At 35.9% G+C, this 19,309-nt stretch overlaps 4 protein-coding genes and 1 long non-coding RNA gene across 7 annotated transcripts; 4 read left to right on the forward strand and 1 right to left on the reverse strand.

The window, feature by feature from the left end:
* Window positions 1-6,251: 6,251 nt before the first annotated feature.
* LOC7490335 (nematode resistance protein-like HSPRO2) lies at window positions 6,252-8,083 on the forward strand. The gene has a single exon (XM_006378609.3). It carries the CDS (start codon window positions 6,465-6,467, stop codon window positions 7,902-7,904), a length of 1,440 nt encoding a protein of 479 aa, XP_006378671.1. The 5' UTR covers window positions 6,252-6,464; the 3' UTR covers window positions 7,905-8,083.
* Window positions 8,084-10,126: 2,043 nt separating this feature from the next.
* On the reverse strand, window positions 10,127-11,058 carry LOC112328769 (uncharacterized). The gene is made up of 3 exons (XR_002983919.2): window positions 10,921-11,058; window positions 10,637-10,808; window positions 10,127-10,523 (listed from the first exon to the last, which is right to left on the reverse strand). It is a non-coding gene; the product is annotated as an uncharacterized LOC112328769 (long non-coding RNA).
* Window positions 11,037-12,333, forward strand: LOC7490336 (uncharacterized). Its single transcript, XM_002315131.4, has 3 exons — window positions 11,037-11,564; window positions 11,666-11,758; window positions 12,123-12,333. Exons 1-3 carry the CDS (start codon window positions 11,037-11,039, stop codon window positions 12,192-12,194), a joined length of 693 nt encoding a protein of 230 aa, XP_002315167.4. The 3' UTR covers window positions 12,195-12,333.
* Window positions 12,334-12,986: 653 nt separating this feature from the next.
* LOC7490337 (B3 domain-containing transcription factor VRN1) lies at window positions 12,987-15,755 on the forward strand. Of its 2 annotated transcripts, XM_002315132.3 has the most exons (5): window positions 12,987-13,234; window positions 14,159-14,741; window positions 14,821-14,990; window positions 15,067-15,340; window positions 15,433-15,755. In XM_002315132.3, exons 1-4 carry the CDS (start codon window positions 13,109-13,111, stop codon window positions 15,331-15,333), a joined length of 1,146 nt encoding a protein of 381 aa, XP_002315168.2. In that variant the 5' UTR covers window positions 12,987-13,108; the 3' UTR covers window positions 15,334-15,340; window positions 15,433-15,755. The 2 variants fall into 2 exon arrangements, with proteins under 2 accessions (XP_002315168.2, XP_024465036.1); XM_024609268.2 differs by having other exon boundaries at window positions 15,067-15,755.
* A 683-nt stretch (window positions 15,756-16,438) lies between these two features.
* Window positions 16,439-19,309, forward strand: LOC7490338 (uncharacterized). Of its 2 annotated transcripts, XM_024610749.2 has the most exons (3): window positions 16,439-16,592; window positions 16,821-18,386; window positions 18,857-19,309. In XM_024610749.2, the coding sequence occupies exons 2-3, from the start codon at window positions 17,050-17,052 to the stop codon at window positions 19,089-19,091; spliced, it is 1,572 nt and encodes a 523-aa protein (XP_024466517.1). In that variant the 5' UTR covers window positions 16,439-16,592; window positions 16,821-17,049; the 3' UTR covers window positions 19,092-19,309. The 2 variants fall into 2 exon arrangements, with proteins under 2 accessions (XP_024466517.1, XP_002315169.1); XM_002315133.4 differs by lacking the exon at window positions 16,439-16,592 and having other exon boundaries at window positions 16,625-18,386.

Genomic DNA, 19,309 nt, shown 5'->3' on the forward strand with positions numbered 1-19,309 from the left:
CATCTTGTAATCAGGGGGGGGGTAAGCGCGAGTGCAGTCTCGAGTCTCGACATGAATATCCTGTTCCGAGATCTTGTTTCTCATGTAACCTTAATCTTTGAAGTAAATAATGGCCGCAACAGTTGATTGTAATGTCTATCCACAGCAGGATCATGTAAGACCAAGGCAGGCTTTAGTTTCTTTATTTGTTTGTCCAAGAAACTTTTGCTGCGTGATTATTAAAGTGATTAATTTGCGAAAACAGACGATACCACCTTTCCTTTTTTATTTTATATATTTTGTATTTCAATTTGGTTGTGAGATATATGAGATATATGGATTTGGATAAGGATGGTTCAAGAAGTCACAAGACAAGAAACGGTCAACGAAAATACCGAGTATAATTTAAAGTTACGGTCGGACAAGAAAATAATCTACACAAGAAGAACTTGAGAAGCAAGGGAAAGAATATTTGCGATTCTCCGATTGGTTTTTGGAGAGATCATTTCGTAGACGAGTGGTTTATATCTGACAAGCCAATAAAATCTCTTTTATTTAGTATTTATTTCGACAAAATTGAGATCACCCGCTTCTTCATGCTTCTGCTTCATACAGATCAAATTATCAAGCAAGAACAGGGTGCTCACGGAATAACTGTTGAAAAAGTTGAGATAATCATGAGCTGTACCTGGGTTGGAGTTCTGATTGATTACTTGAGCCACACGCACTTTATTTCTCTATTCAAGGGATACATACATTATATATATATATATATATATATATTGGATGGATGCCAGTAACGTTACTTATCTTGATTCAATTGGGATTTGAGTGTACGGCTTCTTTGAAGTAGTGTGAAATTATTCCACTAGTTAGATGCTCGAAAGTCGAAATCTCCATTCAGCGGGCGAAATTGGTCAGTACTCCACTCGCGCCACATCTGCAACATTTTCTAAGCAGCACTTTCGAAATTGTAAGATTCCTCAACCTTTCCTTTTTTCTTATCTGGCGCTGGATAAGAGAAGATAAAAAAATGAACAGCAAGAAGTTAAAAGAAAAGGAACAACTTGATGAATCAACCATAGCCCCGAATCATGCTTTCTTGCTAGGAAACCTGGGTCTTAGCTCACCGTTGACTGCATGCCTTCAATGTCAAAGAAAAAAAACATACCCATTATCAGAAAATAATAAAATAAACAAAGTTCAACGACCTTTTTAGGAAAAAATAATATATATATATTTTATTTTATTTTCCTTTGCTTTCCATAATTGCATATTCCGCGGCCCATAAACATCATTCTACTCTTCTCTAGCTAGACGTGGAAACCAGCGAAATCCTTCACAGTTCCAACTGTAAAGGCCACGTGTCGGGAAGCCAACTGCCCTGTCCGTCGCCGCTAATGTGACCCGATTTGTCCACATATATCCGACAGGTACGGAGTAGATGACGGTGGGGTGCACGTGATTACCATGCCACGTGTTGGGCTTTGGGTTCACATTCACGTGCTTGCCCCGTGGTTAGTTGGCATTCAAAAGCGGTGCTGAGTTGGAAGCCACCATGCCGAGTCTGATTAGCACCGGCAATCGTGTTTGACACGTGTAATAATCAAAGAACGATGGCACTAAATTTCCTTTTTTTTTAAGGCGGTAAACGCGGTGATTGGATCCAATTAAGAATGTTTAAAAGAGAAATCAAAATCCAATTAAACAAGGGTGCCCTTTGTTTAGAGCATCCAATACTTGACATAAAACAAAAGACTCGTCAAACACTAATCAAATTAGTGCTTATGAGACTTGTCAAACACTAATTAAATTACTGCTTATGATTTGAACCAAAAATAATATGAACAATGGTTTTTCTATTTTTTATAAATCAAGAAGGCTTGCTATAAAATATCTTTAAAATGATGATACATGTAAAAAAAAAATAACAAAACTAAATGCTTGTAAAATTGAACACAAATTAAATATTAAAATATTTGTTTGAGATTGGTAACTTATAAAAAATAAATTAAAATAATTTACGAAGACAAATTTTAAATTAAATGAACGTGTGAAAATGAAAAAAAAAAAGGAAGGGGAAAATTACAAAAAGGATGGAAAAAAAAAATAGTTAGATGAGTTGTCGCCTCAACTATTTCAGATGAAGGAAGTGATTCTTACATAGAACTCAAACAATAAAAAATGCCGACATGTATTTTAATATTTTAAGAGTCGTGTTTAATTTATCTTTAAAAGTGGTTGCATCTTCAACGTATCATTTTGACTGGTTTTTACCTTCAAAACTAATAAAAATACATCACATCATTTGTATATGATGAAGTTCATACATGTTTATAAAATCTTTTACTGAAAAATAAAAAAAAGCCAATTTTACCCCAAAGCTTGCTAGCTATGGAATAACCTACACGCGAGATTAGATTAAATCTCAGTTTATCTATCTCGCAGTGAGAGATGTTTTAAGTATATAAAATCTGAACATGATCGTGGGTAAGCCATGTGGGGTATTTTTGTTAATTTTAATTTTTGATGGCGAGAAACTGACGAGAAAATATATAAGGGATAGATTGGGCACAATCCTTGAAATATAAGAACACGTGAAGCTATTTCTTTACTCGAGCAGCGAGGTCCTGAGGTGTCTATATAGTCAAGGGTGGCACTATTCTGGTCCATCTAAAAAATCACCGAATCCAAGACATTGATTTAGTTCGGATTTAAAATAAGTTTTGGGCATAAAAAGCCAAAATCGAAATTGGTTTGTTTTAGTTTGATTTTTGAATTTTTTCCTCCTCGAATCCACCCAAAAACTGATAAATTGTACATGTTTTTTTTTAAAAAAAAACTTAAAATTAATTGGACTTAAACATTCATCCTCTCAATCTAATTAGACCAGTGTAATTAAACTTAGTCTGGTTAGCAGTTCAACCTAATAATTCAATATTACAGACTTAGCCTAAGTTAAATTTCTTGTCATATTAAATTGAGAGTTGAATCAATTAAACTTAGTTGTCCCAATTAAAACTCAAATGACATCTAATTTAATTTAAAAAAAAACAATCTCATTTTTTAATCAACAACTTCAATCTTAAATCAAGTTACAAACATGGTCAAGTTTTAATATATGTTTGATATTATATTATAAATTACTTTTTAAAAGCGTTTTTCACTTATATATTTATTAAAAAAAAATTTAATATTAGTATATTAAAATCATCAAAAAAGTAAAAAAATATTAATTCAATATTTTTAAAACTAATATATTTTAAAAGTACACCAAAACAATGCTACAAAACAGACTACCAAGCATGCACTTATATATTAGAATAAAAGGCCGCTCTTAGTTTAAAAAAGAAAAGAAAATCCCATCGACTGCACACCTCTCCTCTCCCTCTCTTTTCACAAAACAGTTCTGTCGATCACCCATCGCTCCTCAACTCTCACTGTTAATCTTTAGAAGACACGTCAACCAGTCGCCACTCCAGTTCCAGTCATTGGCCAGCCACCAGTTCGTCGACACTGTACAGCAGCACCTTTTCTAGTCAGCAGGGACAACGTTTTTTTTTTTAATTTTCCTTTCTTGGTGGCTGATGAATCACATATCACATGTCATATATCTAAAACCAGAAATGCAAATAGTTTCGATTTAACCCGAATTTAACATTCTCAGTAGTGCTCCTAATTTTACGCGTTTGATTTACTCGAACAGCCAGACAATTATAAAGGGGTTATGGCACCCCCATTATGTGACTTTCATTCCAATCCTAAAAGTCTTCAAATTTGTAAGTCAACGTTCGAATTTACTAATCTACTCCCGCCGACCCCAGAAAATATATACTAGTATTTATATAAATTTTTTTTTTCATATTTCTCTCACTATGCTCCATACCGCAGGAAAAAAAAAACATATTAACATCCTATTTTGAAGTCCTAATTCTACCCCACACGAAATCCCTTGAAATCCTTTTTTCTTTGCCTTTGCCGGATATTAAGATTGGATTTTAATTTAGTCACTTGAAAGGGATTTTCTTGCGCTTTTAAACAACGCAAAAAAAAGCGAAAAAAAAACACCAAACGAGGGCATATTTCTTCTCTCCCATTTGAGCTAGTTAGTCCTGCGTGATTCGTGATTGGCTCCTAATAAAGATTCAGTCCTCCATTGGATACTAACATGATGACACGCACAATTACTTCATTCAACTCCGAATAAAAATATGTTCCCTAACGGAGAAAAAAAATGGCTCCATGTTATCCATGTCTAAAATGATTGGAATGGACCCAAGATGCCTAGGAGTAGTAAGAGCTGGACGACAGATCGGGAGCCGCGTTTACTTTGAAAGTTTTTGGTCCTGCTGTAATCTTTTGACCATTTGCTGTGCAGTCATTTCCTCTAAAAACACGGACTGATTCTTAGGAAACACGGACCATCAATTTTCTCTAGGTTTAATGTAGTAAAGAAAAAGAAAAGAAATTCATTTGTTATCGCGATTTAACCAACTTTATATTTCTCAAAGTATTTCTCAGATTTAAATGAGCATTTCCAAGATTACAGTCAAAAGGTAGAATGTGAAAACATTTGAAGTATTTGTCTGAAAACACGAACGCAGGACGCCTTTGTTTTTCCAAACAGGCCCTTAAATTAAGCATGCAATAAAAAAAATTAATATTGACTCTTTGATATTTACATTGTTTTTAGGATTGTGTTTAACTGTGTTTTAAAAGTGTATTTTAACACGGAGAATCATTAAATTTATTGTTTTTTTTTGTTTTTTAATAATTTTGATATACTAATATTAAAAAAAATAAAAATTCAATATATTCCCAAGCAAAAAACACTTTTAAAAAATATTTTACACCATAGTTTTGAAACTCAGCCCGGCCTGGCGGGTTGACCCGGGACCCGGCCGACCTGGGGCTGGAACCGGGCAAGGTTGAAGAAAAAATGGGGGAAGGAAAAACCCGGTGTGACCCGGTGGGTTGACCCGGCAAGACCTGGTTGCAAACCCGTTGACTTTTGTTTTTTTTACTAAAACGACGTCGTTTTGATTTAAAAAAACTGACCCGGCCGACCTGGTGACTCGATCAAAACCCGGAACTCAGGCCTTGAACCGGGCCGGGTCTTAAAACTATGCTTTACACAACTATATCAAACCCCCACTTATTGCTTTGCTTAAAACCAAACACGTCCTTGAACAAACAAATACCCCGCACTCGAAATATTTACAAAACTTATACCACACTTTTCTTTAACTACACACTGGTCTGAATTCAATAACATGTGAATACGAGAAGAGTGTATTTAAGAGTGCCGTATAATTGTTCCTTCTAAACGAGCATTTTTATTCATATATAACTTCAAAATTTAAAGCAGGGGAAGTCAAATCAAATAATCACCTGGGCAGCACGTGATTGGAGGTACAGATTAGGGGAAAAATAAGAGTATGTTTGGTATTGCGGTAGCTGTTGTGGTTGTAGTTTGAAAAAAGTTGTTTTATAAAAAGTATTTTTAGTTGAGATTGATTTGAAAAAATAGGTGTTTGGTTAAAACTGTGGTTGAAATTGAGTTTGAACAAAAAGTAGTTTAATGTGTTTGGTTAATAATGCTTTTGAAATTGAGGTTATAAAATAATTTTAAAAAATATATATTAATATTGATAGTTTTTAATTTAAATATTGTAGATTTAACTATTATTATTACATCATGAAATAAATAATACTTTATATAAAATATTTTTTATTGTTCCATTAAACTATCTACAATTCCATCATGTATGAAATACATCCGAAAATGAATCATTGAATAATGTTAAATACTAGTTTTTTTAAATAAAACACAATTAAAAAATAAAAAATATTTTTTATTTTTTATTTTACTGGGTCGGACCTGATTCAATGCATTTAAAGTTTTGAACCGGAACCGGTCCGGCCGGAATAGTGTATGCAACACTGTTCATGCTAATTAATTAGCGTGAACAGTGTATGCTCGCATTAGAAGATCAGTATCAAAGGCGGATTTAATTGAACAAAATAGCCAGCAAAGACCAAGGTCAAACATTGGAACCGTTCCACTGCCTACCTCCTTTTGCTAGAATAATCCAAGAAAACGCAGTTTCCTTCTTGAATGCCTTGCCCACCCGATACACCTTCCACGTTAGGTCCTTATGGATAAGCTTTATGTCCTCTCTCTTTCTCTTTGTCTTTCGAATTTTCCCGACTCCTTTTTTTTATAAAAAAAATCCAATTAAACAATTAAAATTCAATCTCCACGACTTTCAAAAACTCAAATTCCCAACCTCCCTTTTACTTTCAAGTTTCAAGACGCCTTTAATCCCTCCAAGCTCCAACAGGCGAACTCCCCTCTCTCTCTATATATATACACAACCCCGTCCACTTTTCTCACCACCCAAACAAAACTCGAAAGGCTAAAAAAACACACAACGAATTCCGTTTAATTTCCATTTCCATTTCTTCCGAAGCAAAAAAAAAAAATGGTTGATTTAGATTGGAAAGCAAAGATGGTATCCTCTGATCTCCCAAACAAATCCCCAAAACTCTCCAACAAACTCCAAATCTCAATCCCAGCCATTCCGTTTCGTGGCGTCTCGAATATCACTCCGACTCCTGCTTCCGACTCCTCTTGTTCAGCTTACGAGCACTGCTTCCGCCTCGCAGAGCTACATCAGATATGGAACCGCAAAGAATTTCCTAATTGGAAAACAGAGTCTATTCTAAAGCCAGCCTTGCAAGCTCTAGAAATCACTTTCCGGTTCATTTCAACGGTTTTATCAGATGCAAGACCATACGCGAATCGGAGAGAATTGACTCGGAGGATCGAGTCACTCACCACCTCTCAGATTGAGTTAATCGCGATCATCATCGAAGACGAGGCAGAAGGTAGCACAACGCGTGGTACGGCTCCGATCGTTGACTTGAGCTCATCGAACAGTGTTCTGGCTAGAGATGGAAGCTATGCGGAGGTCTGGAAGGTTCCAGGTGAAACTACAGTGGTCAGTAAAACCAGCGAGGCAAGTCTGCTGCCTAGGCTCGCAACGTGGCAGACATCAGAAGATGTAGCTCAGAAAATCTTGTACTCTATCGAGTGCGAGATGAGACGGTGCCCGTACACACTAGGTCTCGGCGAGCCAAACCTAACCGGCAAGCCAAACCTTGAATACGACGCTGTTTGCAGGCCGAACGAAATCCACGCCCTCAAAAAGAGTCCTTACGATCACACAAACAACCAGGAAAACCAATCATTGTATACCACGCATCAAATCTTAGAGTCATGGATCCACGTGGCAAAACAAATAATCCAGCGCGTAACTGAAAGAATCGAAAGCAAAGAATTTTCAAGAGCAGCAAACGATTGTTATCTAGTCGAGAGAATCTGGAAACTTCTAGCAGAAATTGAAGACTTGCATCTACTGATGGATCCAGATGATTTCCTGAGGCTAAAAAATCAGTTACAAATGCGATCGCTAGACGAAACGGCTCCGTTTTGTTTCAGATCGAGAGAATTGGTGGAGATAACCAAATCGTGCAAGGAATTGAAGCATAAGGTACCGGAGATTTTAGGCGTTGAAGTGGACCCAAAAGGTGGGCCCAGGATACAAGAAGCGGCCATGAGGTTGTACAGTGAAAAAAGGGAGTTTGAGAAGGTTTACTTGCTTCAGGCTTTACAGGCAATTGAGGGTGCTTTGAAGCGGTTCTTTTATGCGTATAAACAGGTGTTGGTTGTTGTTATGGGGAGTTTGGAGGCCAAAGGGAATGGCGTTTTGGTGAGTTCCGAGAGTTGTGACTCGTTGACTCAGTTGTTCCTTGAACCCACTTATTTTCCGAGTTTGGATGCTGCGAAGACTTTTTTAGGAGAGTCGTGGAGTCATCGACAACATACTGCGATGGAGAGACGGAGTCGGAGGAAGCAGTGAAGGGATTGGGGGTGGAATCGGTGGGTGACTCCAACGAGTCTGATTTAATAGTTTTTTATTTTTATTAGACAGTTAATTAATTGCATTGTTTTTTCTTCTTTCTTTCTTTTTTTCCAATTATTTGTACCATCAATATATTTGATATTATAAAAATTTTGATAATATTATTCTTTGAAAAATTGTAGCTTCGATTGAAGTATATTTCTAGGGTCTAAAATCAGTATCTTCTAGCGATTGTGAACCTTTCTAGTTTTCCAGATGATAATCGATTACAGCCAGTTTCTTGTTAACCTGTCACGGATATTTGATAATTTAGAAAAAAACAATTATTTAATTTGTATCGGAGTTCGAACACGAAAGAAAATGCAAGAATTTAGTTGGAGAAACTAACTACTACCGCTGTCTTTTAACAATTCAAAACCTGACATGAGGTCTTGAAGAGGTCTGGTTTTTGGCAAAAGTAATTATCCATGTTTTGAAAAAAGAAAAACAAGCGAAATGTTCTGTTGATTTTTACAAATTAAGAATTTTTTTCTGTAAGCTATTTGACAAACATGTTACTCGATGTTATACGCTCACCATGAATTTCTAACCCAAGATAACGTAAATGTTTTTTTATCCGTACTCATAAAATAATTTCGTCTAGCATATTAACAAAAAAAACTATACTATTCATCTTCATCCTTCGAATAATTTTTTTAATTTTAATTTTAATTTTTAATATTAGATGTATTTTATCCGTATTCATAAAATACTATTCACTTGAATTTTTCTTTTCATAATCTATATTTTTATTTTTTAATTATAATTTTATTTTTTAACATTAGATTTATCGAATACTTAAATTCATAAAATTTCACAAGTTAACATGGCTTAATTCAAGAGATTTTGTTATATATTTTTTAATTTCAATTACATTCTTTCATATTAGTTTATTGGAGATTAAACATTATAATTTGTTTTAATTTGCTTTAACTTGGGTTATTCAATCTCATATCTCGAGTCGTAGTTTTGGTAGGTTAATCCAAATTGACTTGAATTATTTTTTAATTTCTTAATTTAACATTGAGTTTATTAAAAAATAGGCTTTATAGTTTGTTTTGTTTTGATTTATTTGTTATTAGGTTATCATTATTTCATTACCCCGCAAATAGATTGACAGATTAATCCGAATCGATCTAGTATGTTGTTCTTTTAATAATTTTTAAAAAATATAATTTTGAGTATTTATTTGGAGTAAAATTATATATTTACCAATCATCTGAGTTATTTTTAATCGTGTAAAGTAGACTAGGTCATGCCAAATTAATTTTTATAAAATTTAATTTAATTTTATTATAAATAAATTAAAAACACCCACAAAATTTTTGTATTAAAAACTTTTTTAACCCGCAACGTATCACACAAATAATATAGTTGTAATCTAAATCAGCACGTCGAACATCTTGATCAAAAAAGTCATCCGTGACGTATCATTTTCATCAAACAACTTGGTTCAAATCTAACTTGAGAAAAAAAATTCTGTGACGTATCATTTTCATCTGGATCGTTTCACTCCTTTACATTTTCAAGTTGATGAGGCAGCGGCTAACACAAGAATTGAACACCTCGCTCGTGTCAATAGTCGTCCAACGAATTAATACACATTTGAAAAAAAAAAAAACCTAGGAGATTTTGCTATTTTCATGTTAAGAATCGTGATTAATTAGTCAAATTAATTAAGGAGCCTGTCTGGTCAATCTTTCCATGTCATTCACCGAGTGCTAAATATTTTATTATACCGAGTCCAGGTTGAAAAAAATACTAATAGCAATTAAAAGAGAATATTTTTTCTAGACCTTGAATTTGGAATGAAAAAAAAAAAGCAAGGCAGACAACCCATGCTCTCATTGAAGACACGTACACATGTCACATGGAAGTTGGAACTGTAATGCTCATTCTTTCCCACTAAAGTACTGGTGTGCTTTGTCTGAGCCAAATTGGCCCGCGACTTGCAGACATGGATGGCCAAAATAAAAATGCACGTGTAAGTTGTCACTCCAGATTCCAGAATCGAGATGGGCAGTTTATGCTTCCAGTACATCGGAGGATAATGAATGTATCTCTCGGCTGCAATGCTCTCAGCAGCTCTATTACTGAATTGCGAAAAGTGTTCCCCTTCGAGCTTAATAGAAATAGAAATAGAAATAGAAAAGAGAGACGAATGAATATAGCTTGCCAACATATTTTGGGCCTAATAAGGTTAGGCCTGTAAATTTTATATAGACGACAACGGGTCATTACGTAACCGATCGCTTCGGCCTATAAAACAGCCCAAAAAGTTTAATGTATATCACTCGGACATGAATGGTCCTTCAAAAGGCAACAACTGTTCAAGCTTGTCATTTGCCTTCCATTTAAAGCAAAATGAGGTTACAAGTTAAAACAGTGCACAACGAATTGCACATGCAGCATCCCTTTAAGCCATCCATGTCAATTCTCGATCTTAGAACATAGGAAGGAGGAGAACCCAACAAGCTTCTTCTTCTTGGATATAGTAGAAATGTGGTACTATCTCTATTCCATCCCTTAATGAACACACATTGTCAAGTTGCATCATCGAAAGAGAGAGGGATGGACCTGGGAAATTGGAATAATAACTAATCCATTCAATGAAAATTAGATGAAAACGAAGAGTCATGATATTCTTTATCGAAAAAAGAAAACAATAAAGAGAGTTAATTGTACTAAACTGTTGTGGAAGACGAAGCAGACGCCAATTATATGATGATATATATAGAGGAAGGAGGAGAACCCAACAATCTTCTTCTTCTTGGATATAGTGAAAATGTGGTACTATCTCTATTCCGTCCCTTAATGAACACACAATGTCAAGTTGCATCATCGAAATAGAGAGAGATGGACCTGGGACATTGGAATAATAAATAATCCATTCAATGAAAATTAGATGAAAACGAAGAGTCATGATATACTTGATCGAAAAAAGAAAACAATAGGTGAGTTAATTGTACTAAACTGTGGTGGAAGACGAAGCAGGCGCCGATTATCTGATGATATATAGGGATAATAGAAGTCTTCCTTCGTTGCTACAGATAAACTAAATTTTTTTCCCAATCTTGTTTCCTATTAGAAATGGATGAGTTGCACAAAATTGCTAAAGCCTATTACGAAACTGCCAATAGTGAGAATAAAGATCTTGGGCACCGACTTTTCAAGAGAATGGATGTGGACGGTGATGGCCAGATAAGCCTTCACGAGTTCTTGGCATTCCTTAAGAATGAGGGCCGCGGAGAGATGGCAAGTCCCAGCTTCTTCAAAGAGCTAAACAAAAACGGAACTGGCAGACTAGATTTAATGGAAGCAATGACACTTTGCTACATAATTGAGAGTGGCAGAAAATTCTGCAATGGTTGCGGTGAGTTTATGAAGGGAATTTTCTTGTCTTGCATGGAATGCTTTGATCATGAGGATAGGTCCTTCAATCTCTGCTGTGCATGTTTCGAACAGGGACGATACGTGCACAGTCACAAGAAATTCTTGGATAACTATGTTCTGCTTGAAACCAAGAGGTTGGATGCTTTGAAAGAGAAGAACGCTGCAAAGACGAAGCTTCGGCGGGAAGCTGAGAAGAAGAGAGTAGCAGAAGAAATAAAGAAGAATGTAAACCCAGTTGCTGTTGCATTTTTTAATTTCAAATCATGCGTGGAGTTTAAATGTTTTTCAAAAATTTTCAATTTATTAATAATCTATTTTTGTTGCAGGCTCCAACCCCAGAGGTTATTACGGAACGGCTCCCCGAACCTGTAAGAGTCATAAGACACGAGGTTGTACCCTACAATCCACATCAAGGAAATGTAAGTTTCTGTATTACTACTTGCCTAATTTACTGATCATTGTGGGCGTGAAATACACTATAATTTAATCAAACGAATTTTCTTTAATTTGCTTTATACTCAATTGAAGTGACACAGACGCGCACTCAATTCTGCACTTCAATATTTAAATTATAATCAAACTCATTTTTTTTAATTTAGAAATAAAAAATTATGGTCTGACAATTTTCTTTTCGTATTTAATTATAAATTATTAATGTTGTTTTTCAATTTAATTTCCTTTATTTCTGGCATCGTGTTTATAATTTCTATGCGTATATAGTAACCACAAGGCTTGAAAATTTATGTTTCGTAAAATATTATTCACCAATTTTTGTTTTTCTAGATGTTGCATCGTGCAGCATTGGTCGCTGGGGCGGTCGTTGGGGCGGTGATTTCTAGATGTTCCATTATGTGAGAAAATGAATGATTTTTGTAATGGATTTTCTTATGAAGGTTGTTTTGTTCATCATCTGTTTTTGGACTTTTCATTGTGATGAGCCACATTTATAGTTTTTGTTGAAACGACTTTGTACTGGAGGTGTTTTTCGTATTAATGTCCTTTTTTTTTATTGCAATTGGAATTTTTATTATCAGAATAAGTGCTCATAATTTGATTAAATGACTGTTTAGTAACCACCATTAATTTTATGGATTCTAAAATTAATATTCATGTAATTTTCTAGTAATTTTAAAAAAATTCAAACAGTAACTATTAAAAAATAAATACATATAATAAAAAATCATCAAAATAGGATAGCGAACTATTTTAACAACTAAAAGACGAATCCAGTAAAACACGTGATTTGATTGGTTAAATATTATATTCGAGTATTGTTTCAAACTCAAAGCCATTGTTTTAGCTTGGCCTATAATTTCCCGTTAGAGAATATCGAGCTAATATTTAAAAATAAATGATCATATAAAATAAAATATTCTTAATATGCATTAAAATCATTCAATCTAAAATCTAATATGAATAATTTTTTTCATTTACAGCTTAACTTGTAAAAAAATGGCGATGTAGCTAGTGTGGGTTTATTACCGAATCTAAGTATTTCTGGTACCCAATACCTCGTGCCATTTTCAAATTTCATAAATGGATCTTAATCATTTTTAGTCTATGCTTGTTCGTAATGGAACCAATTGGGTTTATAATTGTAATTTTGAATAATCTAAGGACAACTAGTGCACACATCAACCGAGATAATGTGCCACTTGTACTGTCAAATTTCCAGTCTACGAACACGTATTGCAGCAGTGTCAGTATAAGTCAAGGGATTTCTTGCAACACCGGCATTTCCTCATAGCTAGTTGCCTTTGTCTACTTCTATGTCTTCTCGGAAGGAAGGTGGGCCCAGCCGGAGCCGCGACCTGCGGTCACATTCTCAGATAGAGAGCCCGCTATGCCATTTCTTCAAGATAGTCTTCCCTAGCACACTGAAAGACAAGAAGCTGGTAATTAATTACTACACGTTTTTTCCGCTTTCTGTGCTTGCATGTGGTAATGTATTGTGGATTCAAGTTCATTGTTATAAAAAGATTGAAGATTAAAAATTATCAGCAAGTGACCCTTAATTTTGGTTCATTCTGATTCTGCAGCTAGTCAATTCCATTGTTTGTGCTTTGCATGTCCAAAAAGGACAAAAAAGAACGGGTATTGTTTTTAAAAACGGAAAGAAAACAGGGATTTAGTCGTAATCGTATGCGTTCAGGTACATTATGAAAGTTCAATTTGAATTTTGAAGCTATAGTGAGGAATCTTTGTTGTATTGGGCCATCCTCCAGAAAGTTATATAATTATCTTTCAGCTGAATGCAGCAAAATGCCAGCTCTTTATATATAATCACAAATGGATTTCCCGCAAAAGGAGACCTAGCTGATAATGTCAGGTCATGAGCCTATTGGCCATAGCCTAAGCACAGACTTTTCATTATTATAAAACCTCCAAGCCCAGGCCAATACAAGACTATATTTCATCATGTCTGCATAAAGTTGTTCAGAAGGCGCTGTTATTATTGGAGTGGAAAAGTAAAGTACTTGGCAAGCCTGATAAGGATTTTGATCATAAAGCATTGACTGTAGTTGGAAAAACAGGATTTGACTTCAGGGCTTTGGATTTCAATGATGCATTTCAATGTAATCGATATAATTTACATTTGGCATATATCGTTTTGTATATATTTAACCACTTACAATTCTTATGATACCCTGCCATCTATTGTAGCTGAAATGTGCCGATGTGAGTTCGTTTTATAATAAAAACTATACTATAATGCAAATGTTCGAAACGAGATTTATTATCTTTGAAGCACCTTTTGTTCTACTTATAATATAATTTGCACTGGGACACCAGTCTAATTCAAGAAAAAATTCATGCAGAGAATTCCAAGGAAGTTTGTGGAGAAATTTGGGGAAGGGCTCTCTGATATTGCTAAAGTTGCTGTCCCCAATGGTAATGAATGGCAAGTAGGAATAACAAAAGAGCATAACAACATTTGGTTTGATGAGGGTTGGCAAGAGTTTGTAGAGCATCATTCTATTGGTTCTGGTTACCTTGTAGTCTTTCGATATAGAGGTGACTCCAATTTCAGTGTTCTTATATTTGATATGACTGCTTGTGAAATTCAGTATCGACGTATGAGACCAACTGGAGGTGAGGGGATGAATGATGCTGAAAAATGCTCATTCTATGATGAAGATGAAATGAAAGATGAAGGCTCTGTTGAAAGCTTGGATACCCATTATTGTCGTGCTCTGAAAAGTAGAGTTTTCAATCTAAATGCTAGAGAGGGGGGTTCAAGCAAAGGGCGCGGTCCATCATCAGAGACAACTGTAAAGAATGAGATGACCTATATAGATGATACTAGTGAATCAAGAAGAGGGAAGTCGTTGAAGAAACATAGAATGTCTGCCCCCCATGGAGAAACCAAAGCCAAGAAAAGCAAATCAAAATCTAGACTTGGTGAGCTCTTTGTTTTGTTTATTTGTTGCAACATTCCTTGTGTGATATTATGCTCTATTCTATTTTCCATTAATCGCAGGTGAAAACGAGTTGTTGCCAGAATGCGAAGCTATAGAATTTGTTCCTCGTGGGTTTGCAAAGGCGTCTGAAAAAAGCAAGAGGGCAATTCATGCTGCCAGAATGTTCAAGCCTAAAAGTCCATCTTTCATGGTTATGTTGCGGCGATATAATTTCTATAACCATTTTTTGGTATGCCATGCATAGAATAAGCTCGTGAGATTCTCAAATTTTATATTCAATTCTCATTTTTTCTTGTTTGGTGCAGTACGTGCCACTTGAATTTGCTCAAAGACATTTGAGCGATGCTCCTCGGTGTATTAAACTTCAAGTTTCTGACGGAAGAGAGTGGCCTATACAAATCAATAGAAACCAATGTCGCTATTTGAGTATCTCAAAAGGATGGAATGAATTTTCCCAGGAAAATAATCTGAAGGAAGGAGATGTATGTGTCTTTGAGCTAATCAACAAGGAGAAATTCGTGCTGAAAGTCGCAATTTTTCATGAACTTGAAGACAATGTGCCTTCGGATTAAATTGAGGGTAAGAGCAACTGTAAGTAATCCTTTGATATTGGCACCTAATTCCTGTTTGGTATATTGTTTACTGATACAGTTTATTTCAAATGAGCACAGATCAAGGTTTGATTAGTTAGTTTGTCAGAGGGCAGCTTACTGAATGGCATTTTGTTTAGTATTTTAACTAGTCGGAACTATAGCTATAAGCAACTAGTGGTTTCTATACTTTCATATCTATGCAGTTGAAGGCACACAACAGCAGGAAATGGAAGCAAAACCTGACGCGCACAGAATCAACAAATTCTGTTCGTTGAATTTCTTTTTGTGTTTTGTAATGTATAAATGTAGATCATAACGTTGTATAAAGTTCGCTTGCTAAACGAACTCACTCTGCTGATGTATAATATTCTGCAGTTTGTTCCTTTGCAAAGAGGAAATTATCTCCCTGCTTATTATGGATCCATTAGACACAAACAAACAAGCAAAAACTAGACTAGGACAATCTGATTCCAGCACAAAACACATTGACGGGCATCAATCTATAATCATTTCGCAAAGGAAATTCTGCTGCCAGTTCATATTTCCGGGAAAGCTGACCTTGAGGTAATCGACAGACCTAGATCTGGGAGTCCATGGTTAATGGGCCACTTTGCCTTTTAAAACTCAGGACAGGCCTGATACTATTATGCTTACAAGAATAGTTTCAAAGCCCATAACTACTTAATCACTGGGCCATTAATAATTGCAACCCATCCAAAATTCGCCACGTGTATATAAATGCCCGTGAAGCTGTTTTTTGGTGCTTGGGCCTGACAAGGAGAAGATCCAGAGGCAAAAGCTGTTAAAATCCCCTCTGCCTAGGGCACTTGACTCGGTATAGGAAGAGACCATGTGTAACAGTCTTGAAAGTCTTACGTGTGCTGTAGGCCTTTAGCCATGTCGCTAACGAATAAGATTACAGCGCAACTCACGAGAAATAAAAAGTGTCAACGTGTCATGTATCGCCAGGACACGTGTCTCGTTCCTGCAAGTTACTAGAACCCCGCAAAATCTTCACCTGTAACAGCCAATAGAAAGATTCTGAAAAGTTTTGAATTTTTGGGAGAGGAAAAAAAAAAAAAAAAACCTAGTATATTACAATAGAAAAAAATAAATACTCTTATGTGACAAGCACCCTTGCTTCTAGTACTAGCTAGCTCTCTCTCGTTCTCCAATTACAAGAAGAGATAACTGACAGGTTTCATGATAGGATTATCATTTTTAGCATCAAAATTCTGGTAAGCTTCGTGTGTGTGTGTGCGTGTGCGTGTGCGTGTGCGTGTGTTTCTGTGATTGAGATTAAAACCTCGTTACTTTTGTTTAGACATGTTTACATAGTTCTTCAATTATGAAAATTTGAGAGTGGAGAAAGTGAAAGCAATGTCATGAAAAGGAGATTTTCATTTTCATTTTCCCTTTCCTTTTATTTTTTACTCTAACGGGTAGCTTTGTGGCCATGTTTTCAGGTGGGATTGAATTAAAAGCAACAGGACCTTCTAGACTTGAATGTGCCATTGCTTTTATATAGAAAGGCAATATTTTCCACGGGCAACATGGGACTTTTGACTTGATTATAAATTGCTGTATCTTGTCTCTCTTTCTTGTTTTTTTTTTTTTTTTTCTTCTGTGAGAGAAACTCGAGTTTTTTTTAGCCCTCTTCTATTGAATTAGAAAATTTTAAGTCTCCAATAAAAAATGGGACTGGAGATTTTGCAAAGTTTGCATCTCATAGTTCCCCCTTTATCATCTACTTGTAGAAGACCTGTTTTTGCAAGATCTTATTTTGGTGGTGGAAGCAATCAAGGTTTGGCTTGTCTATTACCCCATCCATCAATCCTTTTTGGTTCTTCTAGGAATCTCAAAGGTCCTGGTTTGAAAAGATCTTGCAGTGACAGTCTTGATGAGTTTTACAACGAAGAGATTGAATATTTGGCAAGGAGTTATGATGTTGTGGATGATGACGAAAATGATCACAACGACACTGCTTATGCAGTATCAGACAGTTCTAATATTTCTAAAAGTAATGATGGAGAAAGCAGCAAAAATAGGAATAGTTCCGACTCGTTTTTGCCTTCGAAGATTGAGTTTCTGGAGCCTAGTTTGCTTGGAATTCAACCAGAGCCACCAGATTGGCCAGGGAGAAATGAGATTGTAAGGATGAGCATTGAACTGAGAGCAAATAGCGTTGATATTCCCTTGTCATTAAGGATGCTTAAGAGGAAGTTAAAATGGCAAAAGGGTTTTGCAGTTGTGCGGAATTCTGCATACTGCTCTGTGAAGAGGGCCTTTGCTTCCATGGTGTTGATAATTCAAGAGCTTCAGAGCCACGCTTTATATACAAGGGGGAGTCTTCACGGTGAAGATTTACGAAGGATTCTGGAAAAGGTTCACTCGGAACTGAATGCTTCATTTGTGTGGCTCTTTCAACAAGTCTTTTCGCGGACACCAACGCTCATGGTTTATGTGATGCTCCTTTTAGCCAATTTCACTGTACACTCAATGTTTGGCAACATTGGTGTTACTGCTGCTCCATTACCAAGAATCTTCCAAGAGACTATCACAACTCCAGACGAAATGGACCAAGAACAATCAAATGCTGATCATGCTGTAGGAAATAACAACGGTGGTGCAGGGAAAGTTGACCGAAGCATCGGTGGGAGTGAAGGGGGCGACTGGCATTTTGGGAGAATATCACCTTTTATTCGGTATCCCAACCTTGTTCCCGAAGAGACAGGTGAGGTTTCTTTGCCCGGAAATCAAGAAATGGTTTCAGTGGAAGAGGCAGTACTGTGGAACGCAATGGTAGAGGAAGCTTCAAGAATGCAAGTGGAATCAGGATATGAGGTTCTTGATCGTGAGACTATGAAACAGTTCGTATCACGTGTAACAGTGGATCTTGAACCGAGTGATTATGTTGAGTATTACAGAACTGATCTTCTTTATCAGATGGCTATCGCTGAGGATCCAAAAAACCCTCTTCTGCTTTCTAATTATGCTCAGTTCCTCTGCATAGTTCGTCACGACTACGACAGGTGATCCAGATTCCTACCCTCTAATTTAATCTCTCAGTGTTTTACAAGTCCTTTTCTTGTATTTTTAGATATCAGTTGAATGCAATTGTATCTTGCATAACAGCATAAGATTGGTCTACATGCTTATAACATAGTAAGATGAGATATGGAGAAGTTTTTGAAGTGTTTCATTTAGCTGCCTTAACCTTTTGATTCCTCAAGGAAAATGAATCCTAGTTCTTTCCTTCGATTAGTGAAGGGATGGAGACATTCACTATCATAACTCCTTTTTACCGAATTATGTAATCATGATGAGTCTTGTGCAATTCATCTTCCACAGACGTTGGTGATTGAGAAGCCTTTCGGAATGGCTTCCCCTTCACCACCAACTAAACTAGAGAGTATTTCTCTTCTGGTATCAAATATTGTGACAATCATGTGATTTCTGATTCTGTTTCCTTTTCTTTCTCAATTATCTGGGAACATAACAGGGCAGAGAAATGCTTCAAGCGTGCTATAATGGTTGGACCACCAGATGCTGAGGCATTCAGTCACTACGCAGATTTCTTGTGGAGGGTAAGGATGGACTTGTGGAGTGCAGAAGAGAGATATCTGCAAGCTTTATCAATTGAACCGAATAACACTGAGCATGCTTCCAAGTATGCTTCTTTCCTCTGGAGCACTGGAGGCGAAGAGACGTGTTTTCCTCTTAATGCTCCTCAATGATCTAGAATAAGTTTTGTAATTTGAACAGAGATGAGTATATCGAAAGAGCATTGCATTATAATCCTAGTATAGGGCACTTACGAAGGAAAAGAATGCTGATTTTAGCTTTTTAACTTTGTTCTCTTCTGTAGGAAGCTGTTCTGAGACTTGTAATGTATGCAAAAAGATTGTGCATTGATATGCAGATCTCTTCTGGAAAGAAATTATTATCTTCTGTA

The sequence above is a fragment of the Populus trichocarpa genome, chromosome 10 (genome assembly GCF_000002775.5).
Source record: "Populus trichocarpa isolate Nisqually-1 chromosome 10, P.trichocarpa_v4.1, whole genome shotgun sequence".
In the NCBI taxonomy this organism is placed as follows: Eukaryota; Viridiplantae; Streptophyta; class Magnoliopsida; order Malpighiales; family Salicaceae; genus Populus; species Populus trichocarpa.

What these genes read in the sequence shown, in the direction of transcription:
- LOC7490335 (XM_006378609.3), top strand. Translation starts at nt 6,465, where the DNA reads ATGGTTGATTTAGATTGGAAAGCAAAGATGGTATCCTCTGATCTCCCA.
- LOC7490336 (XM_002315131.4), top strand. Translation starts at nt 11,037, where the DNA reads ATGGATGAGTTGCACAAAATTGCTAAAGCCTATTACGAAACTGCCAAT. An exon ending in CAGAAGAAATAAAGAAGAAT is followed by an intron (nt 11,565 to 11,665) that starts GTAAACCCAGTT and finishes TTTTTGTTGCAG; the next exon opens with GCTCCAACCCCAGAGGTTAT. An exon ending in ACAATCCACATCAAGGAAAT is followed by an intron (nt 11,759 to 12,122) that starts GTAAGTTTCTGT and finishes TTGTTTTTCTAG; the next exon opens with ATGTTGCATCGTGCAGCATT.
- LOC7490337 (XM_024609268.2), top strand. Translation starts at nt 13,109, where the DNA reads ATGTCTTCTCGGAAGGAAGGTGGGCCCAGCCGGAGCCGCGACCTGCGG. An exon ending in CACTGAAAGACAAGAAGCTG is followed by an intron (nt 13,235 to 14,158) that starts GTAATTAATTAC and finishes AAATTCATGCAG; the next exon opens with AGAATTCCAAGGAAGTTTGT. An exon ending in CAAATCAAAATCTAGACTTG is followed by an intron (nt 14,742 to 14,820) that starts GTGAGCTCTTTG and finishes CATTAATCGCAG; the next exon opens with GTGAAAACGAGTTGTTGCCA.
- LOC7490338 (XM_024610749.2), top strand. Translation starts at nt 17,050, where the DNA reads ATGGGACTGGAGATTTTGCAAAGTTTGCATCTCATAGTTCCCCCTTTA. An exon ending in GTTCGTCACGACTACGACAG is followed by an intron (nt 18,387 to 18,856) that starts GTGATCCAGATT and finishes GGAACATAACAG; the next exon opens with GGCAGAGAAATGCTTCAAGC.